The sequence below is a fragment of the Panthera onca genome, chromosome Y (assembly GCF_046562875.1).
Source record: "Panthera onca isolate mPanOnc1 chromosome Y, mPanOnc1 haplotype 2, whole genome shotgun sequence".
In the NCBI taxonomy this organism is placed as follows: domain Eukaryota; kingdom Metazoa; phylum Chordata; class Mammalia; order Carnivora; family Felidae; genus Panthera; species Panthera onca.
This window is the reverse complement of record NC_138358.1, coordinates 18,411,119-18,429,262: the sequence shown is the minus strand read 5'-3', so window position 1 is coordinate 18,429,262 and position 18,144 is coordinate 18,411,119. Positions and strand designations below refer to the sequence as shown.

At 50.2% G+C, this 18,144-nt stretch overlaps 1 protein-coding gene across 1 annotated transcript; it reads right to left on the bottom strand.

Annotated features, from left to right (window-relative positions):
- Positions 1 to 14,952: 14,952 nt before the first annotated feature.
- LOC144614608 (uncharacterized) lies at positions 14,953 to 17,748 on the bottom strand. Its single transcript, XM_078438777.2, has 2 exons — positions 16,183 to 17,748; positions 14,953 to 15,330 (listed from the first exon to the last, which is right to left on the bottom strand). Exons 1-2 carry the CDS (start codon positions 16,811 to 16,813, stop codon positions 15,074 to 15,076), a joined length of 888 nt encoding a protein of 295 aa, XP_078294903.2. The 5' UTR covers positions 16,814 to 17,748; the 3' UTR covers positions 14,953 to 15,073.
- Between the last annotated feature and the right edge of the window lie 396 nt (positions 17,749 to 18,144).

Here is an 18,144-nt window from a genome sequence, read left to right as displayed (position 1 = left end):
CCTATGTCTTTTGGTTTGTGCATTTAGTCCATTTACATTCAGTGTTGTTATTGAAAGATATGGGTTTAGAGTCATTGTGATGTCTGTAGGTTTCATGCTTGTAGCGATGTCTCCGGTACTTTGTCTCACAGGATCCCCCTTAGGATCTCTTGTAGGCTTGGTTTAGTGGTGACAAATTCCTTCAGTTTTTGTTTGTTTGGGAAAGCCTTTCTCTCTCCTTCTATTCTAAATGACAGACTTGCTGGATAAAGGATTCTCGGCTGCGTATTTTTTTTCTGTTCATCACATTGAAGAAAATGTGATGCCATTTTGGCCATTCCTTTCTGGCCTGTCAAGTTTCAGTAGAGAGATCGGTCATGAGTCTTACAGGTCTCCCTTTATATGTTTGAGCACGTTTATCTCTAGCTTCTTTCAGAATTTTCTCTTTATCCTTGTATTTTGCCAGTTTCACTATGATATGTCGTGCAGAAGATCGATTCAAATTACGTCTGAAGGGAGTTCTCTGTGCCTCTTGGATTTCAATGCCTTTTTCCTTCCCCAGATCTGGGAAGTTCTCAGCTATTATTTCTTCAAGTACCCCTTCAGCACCTTTCCCTCTCTCTTCCTCCTCTGGAATACCAATTATGCGTATATTATTTCTCTTTAGTGCATCACTTAGTTCTCTAATTTTCCCCTCGTACTCCTGGATTTTTTTATCTCTTTTTCTCAGATTCTTCTTTTTCCATAATTTTATCTTCTAGTTCACCTATTCTCTCCTCTGCCTCTTCAATCCGAGCTATAGTTGTTTCCATTTTATTTTGCAACTCATTGATAGCATTTTTTAGCTCCTCCTGGCTGTTCCTTAGTCCCTTGATCTCTGTGGCAAGAGATTCTCTGCTGTCCTTCATACTGTTTTCAAGCCCAGCGATTAATTTTATGAGTATTATTCTAAATTCACTTTCTGTTATATTGTTTAAGTCATTTTTGATCAGTTTGTTAGCTGTTGTTATTTCCTGGATGTTTTTCTGAGGGGAATTCTTCCGTTTCGTCATTTTGGATCGTCCCTGGAGTGGTGCGGAACTGCAGGGCACTTCCCCTGTGCTGTCTTGAATAACTCGTGTTGGTGGATGGGGCCGCAGTGAGACCTGATGTCTACTCCCAGCCCACCATTGGGGCCACAGTCAGACTGGTGTGTACCTTCTCTTCCCCTCTCCTAGGGGCGGGATGCACTGTGGGGTGGTGTGGCCCGTCTGGGCTACTTGCACACTGCCAGGCTTGTGGTGCTGAGGATCTGACGTATTAGCTGGGGTGGATCGGCAAAGGTGCACAGGGGCGGGAGGGGCAGGCTCAGCTCGCTTTTCCTTCAGAGATCCACTTCGGGAGGGGCCCCTCTTCAGTGGGCCTCTAGTCTGCGCTTGGCTCCAGAGACTCTGTTCTGCTACCCAGGGTAACTCTTAAAGTGGAGGGGACCCCTGTTGACTTCCTCGTTGACACTGGAGCACAACATTTGGACCTCCGTACCCCACAAGGAAAGCTAGCCAGCAAGAAGTCCTGGGTACAAGGGGCAACTGGTATGAGCCAGTATTCATGGAGTACCTGAAGAATGGTAGATTTGGGGATGGGCCGGGTATCCCACTCCTTTATGGTAATACCGGAATGCCCCTACCCGCTGTTAGGACGGGACTTACTGACCAAGATTGGAGCTCAGATAACTTTCAGACAAGGGGAGGGGGGGAGCTCAGGTCCTCAATGGCAAGGGCCACCCCATCCAGGTCCTGACCATGAAACTGGAGGATGAATACCACCTCCACCAGGAGGCGCTCCCGAGAGAGGATAATATAGACAGATGGCTACAAGAATTCTCCTCAGTTTGGGCTGAGACGGGGGGGGGTGGGGGGGTTGATAGGACTAGCCGCTCACAGGACCGCGGTCCTGGTAGAGCTCAAGCCAGGAGAAGGTCCGGTAAGGATCAAACAATACCCCATGTGTCAGGAGGCCTGGAAGGGGATCCAACCACACATCCGGAGACTACAAAGCTTAGGGGTACTAGTTCCTTGCCAGTCTGCCTAGAACACCCCCCTACTGCCAGTCAAAAAGCCTCACACAAATGACTACTGACCGGTTAAAGACCTCTGGGAAGTAAATAAGAGGGTCACGGACATAGACCCAACTGTTCCCAACCCATATACTCTCTTGAGCTCCTTGGCGCCCTCCAGGGTCTGGTATACTGTACTAGATTTAAAGGACGCCTTCTTCAGTCTGCCGCTGGCACCGCAGAGCCAACCCTTGTTCGCCTTCGAGTGGCGTGATCCGGAGGAGGGCGACAGCGGGCAACTCACCTGGACACGGCTACCTCTGGGATTCAAAAATTCACCCACCATCTTCGATGAGGCACTACACAAGGACCTGGGTGAGTACAGAAGGGAGTGCCCTGGCCTCGCCCTTCTACAGTATGTAGATGACATCCTGATTGCTGCCGACACGGCCAAGGACTGTGAGTGAGGGACCCAGGACCTGCTGGCTACCCTGGGGGCCTTGGGGTACCGGGCATCTGTGAAGAAGGCTCAGATATGCAGGGAGAGGGTAAGTTACCTGGGATACATCCTGGAAGGCGGACAGTGGCGGTTATCAGATGCCAGAAAAGAAACTGTCCTGAAGATCCCTACTCCCACCTCCTGAAGAGAAATAAGGGAATTCCTAGGATCGGCCGGCTACTGTCGCCTCTGGGTTCCGGGTTTTGCTGAGATCGCCAGGCCCCTATATGAAGCTACCAAAGAGGGGAAAACATTTAAGTGGGCTGAAAAAGAAGAAACTGCCTTTAATCAGTTAAAAAAGGCCCTCCTAAGTGCCCCAGCCCTGGGCCTACCAGACATTACGAGGCCCTTCCATGTCTTTGTAGATGAACACAAGGGAATAGCAAAAGGGGTTCTAACTCAAGCCTTAGGCCCCTGGAACCGCCCGGTGGCTTACCTGTCCAAGAAGCTAGACCCAGTGGCTGCCGCCTGGCCGCCATGCCTAAGAATTATTGCGGCGACAGCACTCCTAGTCAAGGACGCAGACAAACTGACCCTAGGACAGGAGATCTGGATCACGACCCCACACACCATTGAAGGGGTCCTGAAACAGCCTCTGGATAGATGGATGAGCAATACACCTATGACTCATTATCAGAGCCTCCTACTCAGCCCTCCACGAGTGCGGTTCCACCCCAGTGCAGCCCTCAATCCTGCAACCCTGCTGCCCGACCCTGACCTAGGTGCTCCACTACATGACTGTGCGGGAACCCTGGAACAAGTACATGGATTCCGGACGGACCTGACCGACCGGCCCCTCCCCGATGCCGAGGCTACTTGGTTCACTGATGGCAGCAGCTTTATGCGGGACAGACACAGGTATGCGGGTGCAGCGGTGGTAACCGAAACGGACACCGTATGGGCGGAGGCTCTACCCTCCGGAACGTCAGCCCAGCGAGCAGAGCTCATAGCCCTCACCAAGGCGCTGATGCTGGGAGCTGGAAAATGGCTTAACATCTACACAGACAGCCGTTATGCGTTTGCCACAACTCATATTCATGGGGCAACTTATCAGGAGAGGGGGTTACTGACGGCAGAAGGACGGACTATAAAAAATAAGCAGGAGATACTTAACCTGCTTACGGCCTTATGGCTTCCTGCCAAGCTAGCCATTATCCACTGCCAAGGGCACCAGAAAGCTGATAACCCGCTAGCTAGAGGTTATCAAAAGGCTGACCAGGCAGGCAAGGCAGTAGCCCTTACTTCAGTCCCCACCATGACCATACAACTACCGGACCCAGGAGACCCAGTTTTACCAGACCAGCCCAAATACTCCCAGGAGGAGTTACAGCGGATCAAGAAACTCCCCATGGCCCAGAAGATAAAGGGATGGTGGTATACACCTAACAAGGAGCTCATGCTGCCAGACTGGCTCGGAGTCTCAGTATTAGAGCACACGCATCGGTCTACTCATAGGGGGGTCCGAAAATTAAAAGACTTAATCCGACATGCCAGAATCAAGATTCACCAACAGGACACCAAAATAGAGCAAGTTGTATCTGCCTGCAAGACCTGCCAACTCACCAACGCGAGAGCCACATCAAATAAAAAAGGAACCAGGCTCAGAGGCTCCAGACCGGGAGCCCAATGGGAAGTCGACTTCACTGAAGTCAAACCAGGAAAGTATGGTTATAAATATCTTTTAGTATTTACAGAGAGCTTCTCTGGCTGGGTGGAGGCATACCCAACCAAGCATGAAACGGCTCAGATGGTGGCTAAGAAGCTACTAGAAGACATCTTACCCAGGTATGGTTTTCCTGCCGTGATAGGATCAGACAATGGACCAGCTTTTACCTCGCAGGTAACGCAGGCAGTAGCCAAGGCTGTGGGGGCAAAGTGGAAATTGCATTGTGCTTATAGGCCCCAGAGCTCAGGACAGGTAGAAAGAGTGAATAGAACCCTAAAAGAGACCCTTACCAAATTAACCATGGAGACTGGCGGGGACTGGATGACTCTCCTACCGTAAGCCCTTTACCAGGTTAGGAACACTCCTTACACCTTGGGTTTTTTCTCCCTACGAGATGATGTTTGGCAGGCCACCCGCTATTATTCCCAACCTTCGAGCTGAACTTCTTGCTGAGTTTGAAGATCAAGAACCTTTTATTTCCTTGAGAGGGCTCCAGAGGGCACACAAGGACATTTGGCCGTGCCTCCGTGCCATCTACGAGGCTGGCCCGGCCCCAACACCTCATCAGTACAGGCCGGGAGACTGGGTCTACGTCAAGAGGCACCACCGAGAGACCCTCGAGCCGCGCTGGAAGGGACCCTACATCGTGGTGCTGACAACCCCCACCACTCTCAAAGTAGACAGCATCGTGACCTGGGCCCATCACACCCACGTTTGGCCAGCGGATCCCTCCTCGATCCGGAAGGACTTCGTCACGCGATGGGCCATCAGTCGGGACCAACACAACCTGCTCAAGCTCAAGCTACAGCGCATTTGACCCACCTAATATTGGTCACTCTGTTAACTCTGCTTGTCATTGCTCATGCTGCCGGGAGTCCCCACGCCCCCCAAAACATCACCTGGCAGATCATAGACACCAGCTCGGGGACAATACTTAATCAGACATCCCAGAGCCACCCCAGGGACACTTGGTTCCCAGAACTTTGCGTAGACCTCCAAACTCTGTCCCCCTTGTCACCATATGCCCCCAGATTCCATGCGCAGAACCTTCATTTCTATGTCTGCCCTGGCCACTCTCGCTCGAGCACATGCGGGAACGTGGCTAACTACTTTTGCACCTCCTGGTCATGTGTCTCGATGGGGTACATCTGGTGGACCCCACCACGCACCGGAGATCTCATGGTGGTTAAGCGGCCCAGTGGCCCCTGACCACCATATGTCTGGGGGCGCGGTAATCCCATAGTTATATCCTTTACAAGCCAAGGTAAAGAAACAACAGGATGGGAGAGTGGAAAGACCTGGGGACTCAGGATATACGACCGGGTTAGGCTGGGAGCCAAGGACAAGGGAGTGTTATTTACCCTCTGAATGCAAGCAACTCCCCTTACCCAGCAGTCCCCCACAAGGGTAGGACCCAACCAAGTGCTAGTTCCCCGACCTGCTTCCGCCCAGACGGCCACGCCCAGAAGCACCCAGGCCCCAGCCACACGGCCCTCCACATCCCCTGTCCCTACCAGAGTGTCACCCGCATCCCCTGCCCCGGGTCACAACTTACTATCTGATGCAGACCTCCTGTGGAGCATGGTTGTGGGAGCATACCAGGTACTAAACACTGTTTAGTGTTGACCTGACCAAGTCCTGTTGGCTCTATCTAGATGTCAGGCCCCCATATTATGGGGCAATTATACAACAGCCTCCAACTCTAGCTCCTGCAGATGGCAGCAGGCTACTGCAAGATTAACCCTCCAGGCGGTAACAGGGCAAGGCACTTGTACAGGCCACGTGCCCCCCAGGCAGTCACATCTCTGTAGTGAAACCCTAACAGTCGCCAGGGAGACAGTGTATCTACTTCCCCCTAAAAATGCATGGTGGGCATGTTCCAGCGGCCTCACTCCCTGCGTCCACTCCCAGGTCCTTAACTCCTTGAAGGAAAGCTTCTGCATAGCCGTGCAGTTGATCCCCAAGTTAGTGTACCATTCAGGGGGAGAAATGCTTAACAGGTTAGGCTCTGCTAACCCCCAAAGTAAAGAGAGACTATTACAACCCTAACTCTGGCTGTGTTCTTGGGATTGGGATTAGCGGGAGCGGGGACCGGAATATCCTCACTCGTCATCCGGGACAAAAACTACGGAACCCTAAGGGCAGCCATTGACTTAGACATAGAAAGATTGAAAAATCAATTTCTCATTTACAGGAATCCCTTACTTCCTTATCAGAAGTAGCACTCCAAAACAGAAGAGGAGTAAACTTATTATTCCTGTAGCAAGGAGTACTATGTGCAGCCCTAGGGGAAGAATGTTGCTTCTATGTTGATCACTCGGGGGTCGTAAAAGAATCTATGGCCCTCATAAGGGAAGGGCTGCAGAAACAAAAGTTAGAGAGAGAACAATCTCAGTCCTGGTACGAGTCTTTGTTCAACTGGTCTCCCTGGTTAACTACCCTCATCTCGGCCCTTGCCGGACCCCTCCCCATCCTGCTCCTACTAGTAATCCTCGGACCCTGTATCATCAACAGACTGGTCCGGTTTGTCAGGGACCGCGTGGGGGCCGTGCAACTAATGGTCCTCCATGCTTAGTGGAAGCCCCTAATAACAGAAGAGGACAAAATAGAAATGCAGCCAGTCCCATGACTGGGTCTACAAGCTTTATGACAAGGGGGGAATGAAAGAGTGGACCTGCACCGGCCACTCCATCTTGTTCTGTGTCCTCCATCTTGAGTGACTATGTCAACGACGTGGCCGCCTTTTCTGGAAAACCGCAGAAACCTCAGACCATGCCTCCTCCCCCTTGAGTAACCTCCCACTCACCCATTCAAACTTCACAATCAAAACACTCCCAGCAACCTGGGTAACGGGACTCCAACCCTTCCCCAGCCAATTGGCTGAGGTCACGACCCTTCCCCAGCCAATGGGCTGAGGCCACAGCCATTACTTCACTAACTGCCCCTAGACCCCTATAAAACCTTCGTGCTTTTGAACCTCGCTGACTCTCTCGGCATCTCACCGCTGCATCAGTGCAGGTAGGGGATTGAGCTCGAGCTAGCTCTAATAAAGGCTCATTGCTTTTGCATCAGACTCGGCTCCCTGGTGGTCTTTGGGGATCAGGAATTCTGGGCATAACATGATGACCACAAGAGTCTCCTTAATGGTTTTCTCAAGTCCGTTCTGGCCACACCCCACTCCATAGCAGAGGTATTGTAGAAAGTGCAGATCTGACCATGTTAGTGCATATCTTGCCCTTTCCACCGTATTTAGGGCTAATGTGTAGCAGGATCCACAAAACGTCATGAGATTTACCCCTACCTACCTCTCCAAACCCATCTCTCTACCTTCTCGTCCCTCCATCATTGAGACTCAGGCCTCCAAGCCATCTCTTGCCAACTTTATCCTGCCACAGGGACTTTGCATATGCTATTCCCTTTGCCTACTTCAGAGGGTTTTTGTCTTCTGCTGTCTTCAACCTCAGATCAAGCATTGCTTCTTCACGCAAATTTCTCCCCTCCCCCACATGTCTCCCTTGGTCAGAGTCAGGTCCATTCATTACATGTGCTCATGCAGTAGTGTGCCTCTCCTTTTTCCATGGTTAGAGTTTACTTTATTTCACATTTTTAACATTTTACTTTATTATTTGAGAGACAGGGAGAGACAGAGTGAGAGCAAGGGAGGGGCAGAGAGAGGGAGACACAGAATCTGAAGCAGCCTCCAGGATCTGAGCTGCCAGCACAGAGCCTGATGCGGGGCTCAAACCCACGAACATGAGATCATGACCTGAGCTGAAGTCAGACACTCATCCACGGTTAGCTTTTAATCTCATCACCTCTACTAGGCTATCAGCTCCATAAGGGCAACAACTCCACTTGCTTTGCTCATACTAGATTCCATAGCCTAGCACACAGTAGGTGCTCAATAAATGCTGGATCAGCGAGTGAAGGAATCCTGTGGTCTTTCAGAGTCCTGTGAACTCTCGTCCCCACCCACCACCTCAACATTTGGTTGGCACTGTCCTGAGGGGACTCACAGCCTCCTCCTACCCCTTGGCTGGGCCCATGATAGTCCTTCTGGGGACATGGTGTCCGGGGCCCCAGAGCCAGTGTCTGTTGGCATCCAGGTGCGCAGGGGCTGCAGATGCTCACGGGAGAGAGCTGCAGGCTGCAGCGGGCAGCGATGCTGTCATTTTGCAGAGTGCTAACAGCTACAAGTACTCGTCACAGGGCATTGCCCCCAGCCTTTGCCACGTAAATCCTCCACTAACGATTTGTTTAAACTTCTGTTACACATGTTATTTATCACTGCAAATAACTTTGCAGTGGGTTGGACCTTGCGCTTTGTTCACTCACCCACACACCTCAGGGAAAGGCAGGGACTTGGTGGGGGGTGGATCCTGCAGTCAGACTGCCTGGATGGGATTCCTGGCTTCCACTCCCACTTACTAGCTGTGTGGCCTTGGACAAGACCCTAACCCTCTCTGGCCTCAGTTTCCTCTGTTCAGTAGGGATAATATAGTTCTCACTTCAAAGGGGGGCTGGGATGATTAAGGAAGTGTAGATAAATCACTCATGGGGGGCTGGACAGATAGTAAGTGCTCAATGACGGTTAGCTATTGCCGTCACCGCCATGAACATCATCATCATCATCCCACACGGGACATCTAGGGAACAGCATCCCACCCCATAAGGCTGTTAGTTCCAAACAGAATGGACTCCATCTCACACTGAATCCCCAGTACATGTCCTAGCACATAGTAGGTGCTCAACTAACCCTTGTTAATTACATGAGATGAAACAGATCTGAGCTCAGAATTTGCTCCAGCACTTAGCTAGGTGAATAAAAAGGCTAGACTCACCTGTTCTTATGCCCTGTTTCCAGTTGGTGCAGGTGGTGGCCTCACCGTAGCCAGGTGAGGGACCTTAGGTAAGTCACCTCCCCTGCCTGAGCTTTGGTCTCCTCATCTCTAGCGTATGAAGGATGTGGTGGCTTTCCTGCACTGTCCATCTGGCATTTGAAGAGTCAAGTGGGACAGTGATGTGGAGCTCTTAGCTCAGGGCCTGGCATGCTGTGATTGCTCAGTAAGTGGAGGGTTTGATCATTCATTCAATCAGTGGACTCCACTGGGTATTGCTATGTGCCAGGCACTGTACTACAAACTGAGGACAGGTCAGTGACCAAAGCCCTGCCTGCAGGGCAGGCTTTTTCCAGTGAGCGGTGAGAAACATGAAACATAGAAAACCAATAATACAGAAGGTCAGGAGGTAAAGCCACCTACTTAAAAAAGAGTGGCAGCCTGGGTGGCTCGTTCCATTAAGCGTCTTGATTTTGTCTCCGGTCATGATCTCAGGAAACTGATCCTTCCATTCGGCTCCACGCTGGGTGTGGAGCCAGCTTGGGATTCTCTATCTTCCTCTCCCTCTGCCCCTCCCCTTTTCACATGTGCATTTACTCTCTAACAAAACAAAACAAAGCAGCAAGGTGATAAAGGAAGTGAGTTACACTTTTCAGCAAGGGAGGTCAAGTGAACCTCAGGAGAGATGCCATTCAAACAAAGACTTGAAGAAGTTGAGGGGGTGATATTCCCCAGTATCTTTAGGAAAGGCCTTTCAGGCAGTGTGAACAGCACATGCAAAGGCCCTGAGGCAGGCACATGTCTGTTTAAGAAACAGCAAGAAAGTCAGCGTGTCTGGAGCAGTGAGTGGGAGGGGAAAGTGAGGTCAACAAGTTAACATGAATCTGGATCGTGCACAACACTGTGGGATGTCGTAAAGACTTTGCTTTTGAAGGGATGGCAGCTTTGTGTTCATGTGTGTGTGTGTGTGGGGGGGTATCCTGAGTAGAGGAGTGACAAGATCAGGCTTCTATTTTGAAAAGGTCACTCTGACTGTTGTGTGAAGAATTCACTCGAGGGGGATCAAGGGCAGAAGCAGGAGACCAGTTAGAAGGTCACTGCAGTGACCCTGGTGGGGGGCCATGGAGGCTGGGTGATGCCTCGGCATGTCTGTCCCAGGCTTCATCAGTTCAACCCCGCCTCTTCAGGGGGAAAGGAGGGAGGACGCTTTGCTCTGGCTGAGGCACCCAATAGGTAGAGCTCAGATAGGCTGGCGAATCCTTGTCCAGTTTGAGGATGGGTGACACGGTCTCCTGAAGGTCTGCACACCTCTGGGACACAGGTGATCTCTTCCACCAGGTTCCAGGTCTGCCTGTGTCACACTGGCTCTCCTCCCAGCCCTCCACATGCCCCTCCAATCTCAGCCTGTGTTGGCACCTGGGCTGCCTTGCACCAGCGCTTGGCCCACAGCTGCCCTCAGGGGCCAGCAGCTGGCCTGGAGGAGAGTGTGTCTGGGGACTGATCCCCCTTTGGGGGGTTTGTTGTGGGATTTGGACCACTTCTGCTGGGAGGGCCACACTCCCCCTGCAGGCTCTAAGGAAGAATCCTTCCTTGCCTCTTCTGAGCTTCTGGTGGTCGCTGGAAATCCGTGGTGTTCTCTGGCTTGTAGACACATGGCCCCAGTTACTGCCTCTGTCTTCACATGGCTGTCTGTATTGTGTGTGTGCCCGTGTGTGCACCTCTGAATGCCTCCAAACCTCTCTCTTTTTATAAGGTCCTTGGATTTAGGGTCCACCTTAACATTGTATGACTTCCTAACTTGATGGCATCTGCCAAGGCCCTATTGCCAAATAAGGTCACATTCACAGGTACCAGGGGTTATAACTTGTACATATCTTTTAGGGGGACACAGTCCAATTCAGGCCACCATCAGCTCTGAGTTCCCCTCGCTGGTCTCCCCACCTCAGCCTCTGCCTGTCCCGTCCAGCCTTTTCCCCAAGACCAGAGGTCTGTCTAAACCATCTGGGAAAGCCATTACCTTGCTTGACAGCCATCCATGGCTCCCCCGTGCCCTCCCCATATGGTCCTCCCTCCTTACCATGTAACTTAAGACCTCGCTGCTCTGGTCCTTATAGATGTCCCTCTTCTCCCCGTTTGATCTCTCTGTCTTAGCTCAGTGGTTCTCACCCCTGACAACTGGAGACTTCCAAAGCATAACCATGTCTGGGCTCCTAGACTCATTATTCCGGGGCCCTGGGGATAGACGCTGGCTGTCGTGAGTTGCAGAGGCTTCTGAGTGACTGCAATGCATAGTGGGGGCTGAGAACCAATGCTGTACCAGTGGTTGTCACACTGAGAGGCTTGGAGTCCCGGGGGCTCGTTATACCACCTCTTCCCACCCCCCAAGTCTGTTCAGCAGGTCTGAGGAGAGCCAGGGAATATCTTTTCTCTAGTAAGGTCCCAGGTGATGCTGTTACAGCAAAGCATTTACCAGTTTCTCAGACTTGGGACTATTGGTATTTGGGCTGGCTAATTCTTTGTAGTGGGGTTTGTCTTGTGCATTGTGGGAAGTTTGACAGCATCCTTGGCTTCTACCCATTAGATGCCAGTAGAATTCCTCCCATACACTTGTGATAACTGGAAATGTCTTCAGACATGGCTAAGCTGCCCGCCCCCCCACCACCTCCATTGAGAAGCAGCGGGCTATAGGTAATCTTGTAAGTGCCTCAGGGCCCTTGCACGTCCTGCTCCTTCTGTAGAACACTCTTTTCCTAAGTCCTTCTGTGGCTCCCTCTTGCTGGCCTGTCAGCTCTCAGCTTGGCCAGAGAGGCATTCCCTGACTACACCCGGCCCCCGCCTGGCTTTTGTGTCTCTTTGATCCTCCCCCAGCCTCTGTGATGGCAAAACCCCAAAGGGATGCCTCAGAGCTGAGCAAAGTAGCTGAATGTGGAATGGGTGCGTGAAGGCAAGTTCACCGTGGTCAGGCTAGAATGGAAAGGCTTCTGGAGGGAGGGCAGTGGAATTGCCAAGAATGGGTAAGAACTGGATAAACCAAGAGGAGTCGGGAAGATGCTGTCCTTGGGGAACCTTGGTGTGTGAGCACGGAAGTTGGAAAAGCAAGGGTTTTTCCTCATCCGCAAAATGGGGCCAATACTCACTGTTGCCTTATAGAGTTTCTGGGAAGAGCTAACAGAGTACTCGGTGCACGTTATGTGGTATATAAAGGTGCCCAGCAAGGGTTGAGGAGATGATGACTGTGTTGGTGTGCAGAGCCAGTGCAGCGGAGGAGGGGCTGGCAGAGAGAACCACAGATGGGGTGGGCTTTGAGGCCATGCACGGAGAGTGTGCATAGGAGTGGGGGCAGGGGGCGTGGAATGGGGCATCCTGGGAAGACAGTTAGAGTCAGGGAGTGAAGGGAGCTGTAGCAGGCAAGGCTCTGGCAGGGATCTTTCCACTGGCTGATTTGAGGAGGACGAGTAAATGGACTGTTTACTTACAAGAGGAGGGACCAGCACCCAGGGGCTAGTAAGAATGGGGGGCTTTTACCACCTCCAGGACTGAAGTGAGAGGTTTCTAGAACCACAAGGTAGAGAGGCTGGGTGAGGACCAGCTGGGAGAAGCTGGGCCAGTTAGCTCAACGTGACTTTCCTGGAAGGTGTTGCATCCACACGACTCCTGAAACAGAATGCTACGGGCACCAGTGACAGTCACAACAAAGTTTATTACAATGAGAGGCAAGGCCGACCGATCGGGACCAACACTCTTGATAAGAGTGTGGCCTTGAACAGCCGGGGTACAGAGTTTTTAAAGCCGATCACATCGTTTTATCATTATCTGGGAACAGAACAGAGAAACAGTTCCCAGATGAGTTAGAAACAGTTGCCAGATGAGTCAGAAACAGTTATCGAATGAGGTGATTATTTTAGACTTTCTGCCGCTAAGTTGCAACGAGTGGATCTCCGTGACCTTGTCTCTGATGCTCTTTTTTGAGGTTTTGTTTCCTTCATTGGTAAAGCCTGATTCACAAGAGTATGAAGTATGATTTACAAGAGTAAAAGCAAGGTTGTTATCTTTTGACCTTCAGTGTCAGAACAAAGTTGTTATCTTTCAAGCTAAGTATTAGCCCTACACTGCAATTTAACCCTTACATTTCCCCCTTTTCTTGTCAGTGAATCAATCCCTTGATTCATCATTAGGAACTAAGGGGATATAATTGGACCTAATCATCATAATTTTTATTTCACTAACTCGCTTCTTGACATATTGTACTAACCAATTGATAATGCATGGGCCAATAGTTAACCTGAGAAGTAAAAATAGCAGTGGCCCAGCTATGGCCGTAAGCAGTGATGTGAGCCAGGGGGACCAAGAGAATAAACTCTGATACCAATTATTGCTGGCCTCCCTGGCACGTTCCCTGGCCCTAAGATTATCCCTGACCAAACTGAGAGTGTCTCGGATTACTCCAGAATTTTTCGCATAAAAACAGCACGTTTCTCTGAGAGCCACGCAGAGGCCCCCTTCCTTCATGAAGAGTAAATCAAGCCCTCTTCTGTTTTGTAATACAACCTCAGCTAAAGAGTCTACTTGGTGTTCTAGCTGAGAAATTGAAGTTTCCGAGTAGCCTAGGTCTAGGTCCACTTGCTTGCTTACAGTTTTGAAAGTTTGGTCCCCCACAATGAGTCCAGCAGTTCCAATAGCTGTGGATCCCGCAATTCCCAGTCCCACTAGGAGGGAATGAGGACTGGTGCTGCCCTTTTTACCCTGGAATGTCCCTCAAATAGACATAAGTGTTATCTCCCTGCTTCTCCGCTATATAGGTATATTTGTGGGAGAATATGAACTAGGATACAAATCTCTTGGGTGCCGACCCCAAAGTATGCGGCTGCAATGCAGGGGGTAATTCCTGATGAGCAAGCAAACCAGGCTCCAGGAAGGGCTCGGCATGCTATATTTTGGGCGCTATCAGTATCTGAACTACTTGGAATATACACTTCTGCACAAGAGTTTTTGTAAGGGGAGTTCTGCCAATTATATTCTTGGGACACTATACACCAACCCTGCCCTTGGAGGTCTCCTAGGGTTAAAATTGGTCGTGAACCCCAAGGGCACAATGTCGTGCTTGGATTTAGCAATTTCACAACATGCTTTTCTATGTCTTGTCCAATGCTAGCATTTGTAGCCACTCCCACATAATATGGCGGTTTAGGGTTTAAACACAGCCAACAATCTTGTACAATCTCGGTGTGAGATGAATTTAGCCAAGCATACATAGAATCTACTACATCTAGCCAATGCATCTCAGGGGAGAACAGGTTCTGGATATGACCTGTAGTTGGTAATTCCAACTTTGTGGGGGCACCCGATTGCGGGGTAGGTTGGGAAGGGACAGTCGGAAAGAGTGGGGGGTGTAAAATCATATCCTTGTTTGGCCCTACCGGATTGAGTGGAGTTTTTCTTTTAACCCGTTATATAGTAAAGGAAATGCCCTTGTCAACTCCTGGAGCATGCATCCTGAGACCCCAAGTGTATCCAGTGTCCCAGGAAGAGGAAAAGGTACTGGAACTAGAAACCTTTTTTAAACATTTTTGTTGGCTTACATTTTCCTCGAGTCTTACATTTGGGATCTGGAGTTCTAAGGAGGGTAATTAAGGGATCATGGCCCTGTCCTGCCAGCCAGGGAGCCAGTGTTTCACAACCCCATTTTGCACAATGGTATTGGCCTTTTCCTTCACATTCGACCTTTCTATTTGCAGGGCAACTGTGTAACCCTGGTATGTTAGCCAATTTTTGTTCTTGATCCCTGTGTCCACATCCATAGGTAACCATATACGGGTTTTTGGGGACTGGAGGAGCGAAGCCCGTTGAGTGTTTATAATTAGTAACTAAAGTCCCCCATGAGTCCCCCACCAAGTCGCATAAATCAAACAAAAAACAAGGCACAGTGGAAGAGGTATTAGATGCTATCACCTTTCCCGTGACAGTGTCCCTGAGTTCCCATTGGTATGGCCAAAAAGATAGGGGATGCAATTCCATACAGTCCCCCACACTTATCACCATACAAACCCAGAAAATTATTATTCCCGCATCAGTCTTAGCTTTAAAGGATCTTCTGGATGCCTTTGAACCTTCCATTGCTGTTTGTTATCTGGTTCTGTATCAGTCTGGGTTGTTCCTGCCTTCACGCAGTTTTTCTTAACCTGAGAGTGATGAATCCAGGTTCGGACACCATCTACCTTCGCAGCCGTGGGTGTAGTCAGAATCACGGTGTGTGGTCCTTTCCAGTGCGGCTCCAGGGTTTTAGGCTCATGCCTTTTGACCCAGACTAAGTCTCCTGGTTGAAAGGGGTAGGGAAGAACAGGAGGATGAGCGAAGGCTTCTCTCAAGGCCCTGGTTATTTCCTTCTGTACATGTTGCAGGGCCATGAGCGAAGCTAACAAATGGTCCTGTTCCAACTGTTCCATTACATCATCTCCTAGCCTTGGCAGGATAGGTGGAGGTCTGCCAAATAAAATTTCATAAGGGGAAAATCCCTTGACAAATGGAGTACAACGCGCACGCAAAAGGGCAAAAGGCAGGACATCAACCCAATTTTCGCCTGTCTCAAGGGACAATTTGGTTAAGGTCTCTTTTAGGGTCCGATTCATCCTTTCTACTTGACCCAACCTCCGGGGTCTATATGCACAATGTAATTTCCAATCTATTCCCAATGCCCGGGCTAGACCCTGGGACACCTGCGCCGTGAAGGCTGGGCCATTGTCTGATCCTATGCTCAGAGGCAGCCTGAATCTAGGGATTATTTCTTTTACTGATTTCTTAACTGTCGCCTGAACCATTTCTGATTCAGTGGGGAACGCCTCGACCCACCCAGAGATGGTGTCTACAAAAACAAGCAAGTATTTATATCTGTATTTCCCTGGTTTAATCTCAGTAAAATCTACTTCCCAAAAGCGGCCTGGCTCAATTCCTCTATCTCTTTTAGCTTCTGAAACCTTCCTATTTGCACCCTGATTTACTTGGGCGCAGCTTACACATCTTTCAACCACCTCTTCAATCTCTTTTCCCAGCCCTTGCGCCCTGAACTTCTTCCGCACTAATTCCGCCATCTTCGTTTTTCCCAGATGAGTCCCTTGGTGGAGCTGACCCAGCATGCGCCGCCCGAGTGCCGCGGGTAAGAGGATCTTACCTTCAGGATCCTGAAACCACTTTTGTCCCGGCATCTTACTTCCCCCTTTTCTGGAAATCCACTCCAAATCTTTAGGAGTGTAACTGGGCTCCAGTGGAAGCAGGGGCTCTGTCAAGATCGGTAGCTCCAAGGCACTTTCACTTTTAGTTAGGGCAGCTTCTCGGGCTGCTGCATCAGCCAGGCGGTTTCCGACTGCCTCTAGGGAGATGCCTTTTTGATGTCCTGGGCAGTGAATGATTGCCAGCCTTGCAGGTTCCCAGATGGCTGCTAGAAGATCTAGAATTTCAGCTTTATTTTTGATGGCCTTGCCTTCTGCTGTGAGGAGACCACGCTCTTGATAAATGGATCTGTGTACATGCGCAGTTGCAAAAGCATAGCGGCTGTCTGTATAAATGTTAACTGACTTGTTTCTTCCAAGTTTTAGGGCTTTTGTTAGTGCGATGAGCTCTGCGCATTGGGCTGAAGTTCCTGGGGGAAGGGTCTGTTGCCATAAAACTTCACGGTCTGTTGTCACCGCAGCACCGGCATACCTTTGCCCTTGAAACACAAAACTACTGCCGTCTGAAAACATGCTGATATCAGGGTCATGTAAAGGAATGTCCATAAGATCAGAGCGGAGGGACGAGATCATTGCCAAGGTTTCTGGGCAAGAGTGTAGAGGGGGATTCTGTCCTTCAGGCAGCAAAGTGGCTGGGTTTAAGGTTGTGGGAGCACAAAAACGTATTCAGGGCTGGTCGAGTAGCAATGCTTGATATTGGGTACCGAGCATTTGACAGCCATCGCTCTGGGGGAGCCTGCAGTAAAGTTTCCACTTCATGGGGCCCCGTGACAGACAATGCTTGCCCTAAGGTTAGTTTGTCTGCATCTTTAACTAGAAGCACAGTGGCGGCAATTGTGGAATACATGGGGGCCACCCGGAAGCTACTGGATCCAGCCGTTTTGATAAATAAGCCACTGGTCGGCGCCAAGGTCCTAGGCACTGTGTCAGAACTCCCTTGGCTACCCCCCCTTTTTCGGCTACAAACAAATGGAATGGCTTGGTGGGATCTGGCAGGGCCAAGGCTGGTGGGGTCATGAGAGCATCTCATAAGGCTTGGAAGGCTTTAGTTTGAGTCTCTCCCCACATGAAGGATTCTGGAGACCCTTTGAGGGTGGCATACAAAGGGGCTGCCAGTTCAGCAAAGCCAGGTATCCATAGTCTGCAGTAGCCTGCCACCCCAAGGAACTCGCGGACTTGTTTGCGAGTTTTAGGCTGAGGAATATCGAGTATAGCCCGAATTCTTTGTTCACCAAGATAGCACTTACCTTTTTTAAGGTTGTAACCTAGATAGGTCACTGCAGTACGACAGACCTGTGCTTTTCTGGATGACACTCGGTACCCCAGTTTTTGTAGAAGACTCAAGAGTCCTTTGGTGGCATTCAGGCATTCTAAATGAGAAGGGGCCGCCAACAAGATATCATCAACATATTGCAATAGAGTTACCTGTGGGTTGGAGATCCGAAATGGCTCCAAATCTTGGTGCAGGGCTTCATTAAAAAGAGTAGGAGAATTTTTAAATCCTTGGGGGAGTCGCGTCCAGGTGAGCTGTCTGGCTTTTCCCTCTTCAGGATCAGTACATTCAAATGCAAATAGTGGCTGGCTTTGTGGGGCCAGCGGGATGGCAAAGAAGGCATCTTTTAAGTCCTTTTAAGTGTATAATACACTTGAGAAGGGGGAAGCAGACTAAGGAGAGTATAAGGGTTGGGTACAGTGGGATGAATGTCCATTACTCTGGCGTTTACTGCTCATAGGTCTTGAACTGGCCAGAAATCGGATGAACTAGGCTTCTGGACAGGAAGAAGCGGAGTATTCCATGGCAACTTGCATGGGATCAAAATGCCAGAGTTGTGCAAACACTTGATGTGAATAGCGATTCCCTGCCTAGCCTCCCGGGACATGGGATATTGTTTCAGTCTTACCGG

Excerpts from the sequence above, each read along its gene's own strand:
- LOC144614608 (XM_078438777.2), bottom strand. The coding sequence starts at position 16,813 with ATGATCTCGTCCCTCCGCTCTGATCTTATGGACATTCCTTTACATGAC. Across the intron at positions 15,331-16,182 it reads GTGGTTTCAGGATCCTGAAG|GAGACTTAGTCTGGGTCAAA; the intron begins GTAAGATCCTCT and ends CCTTTCAACCAG.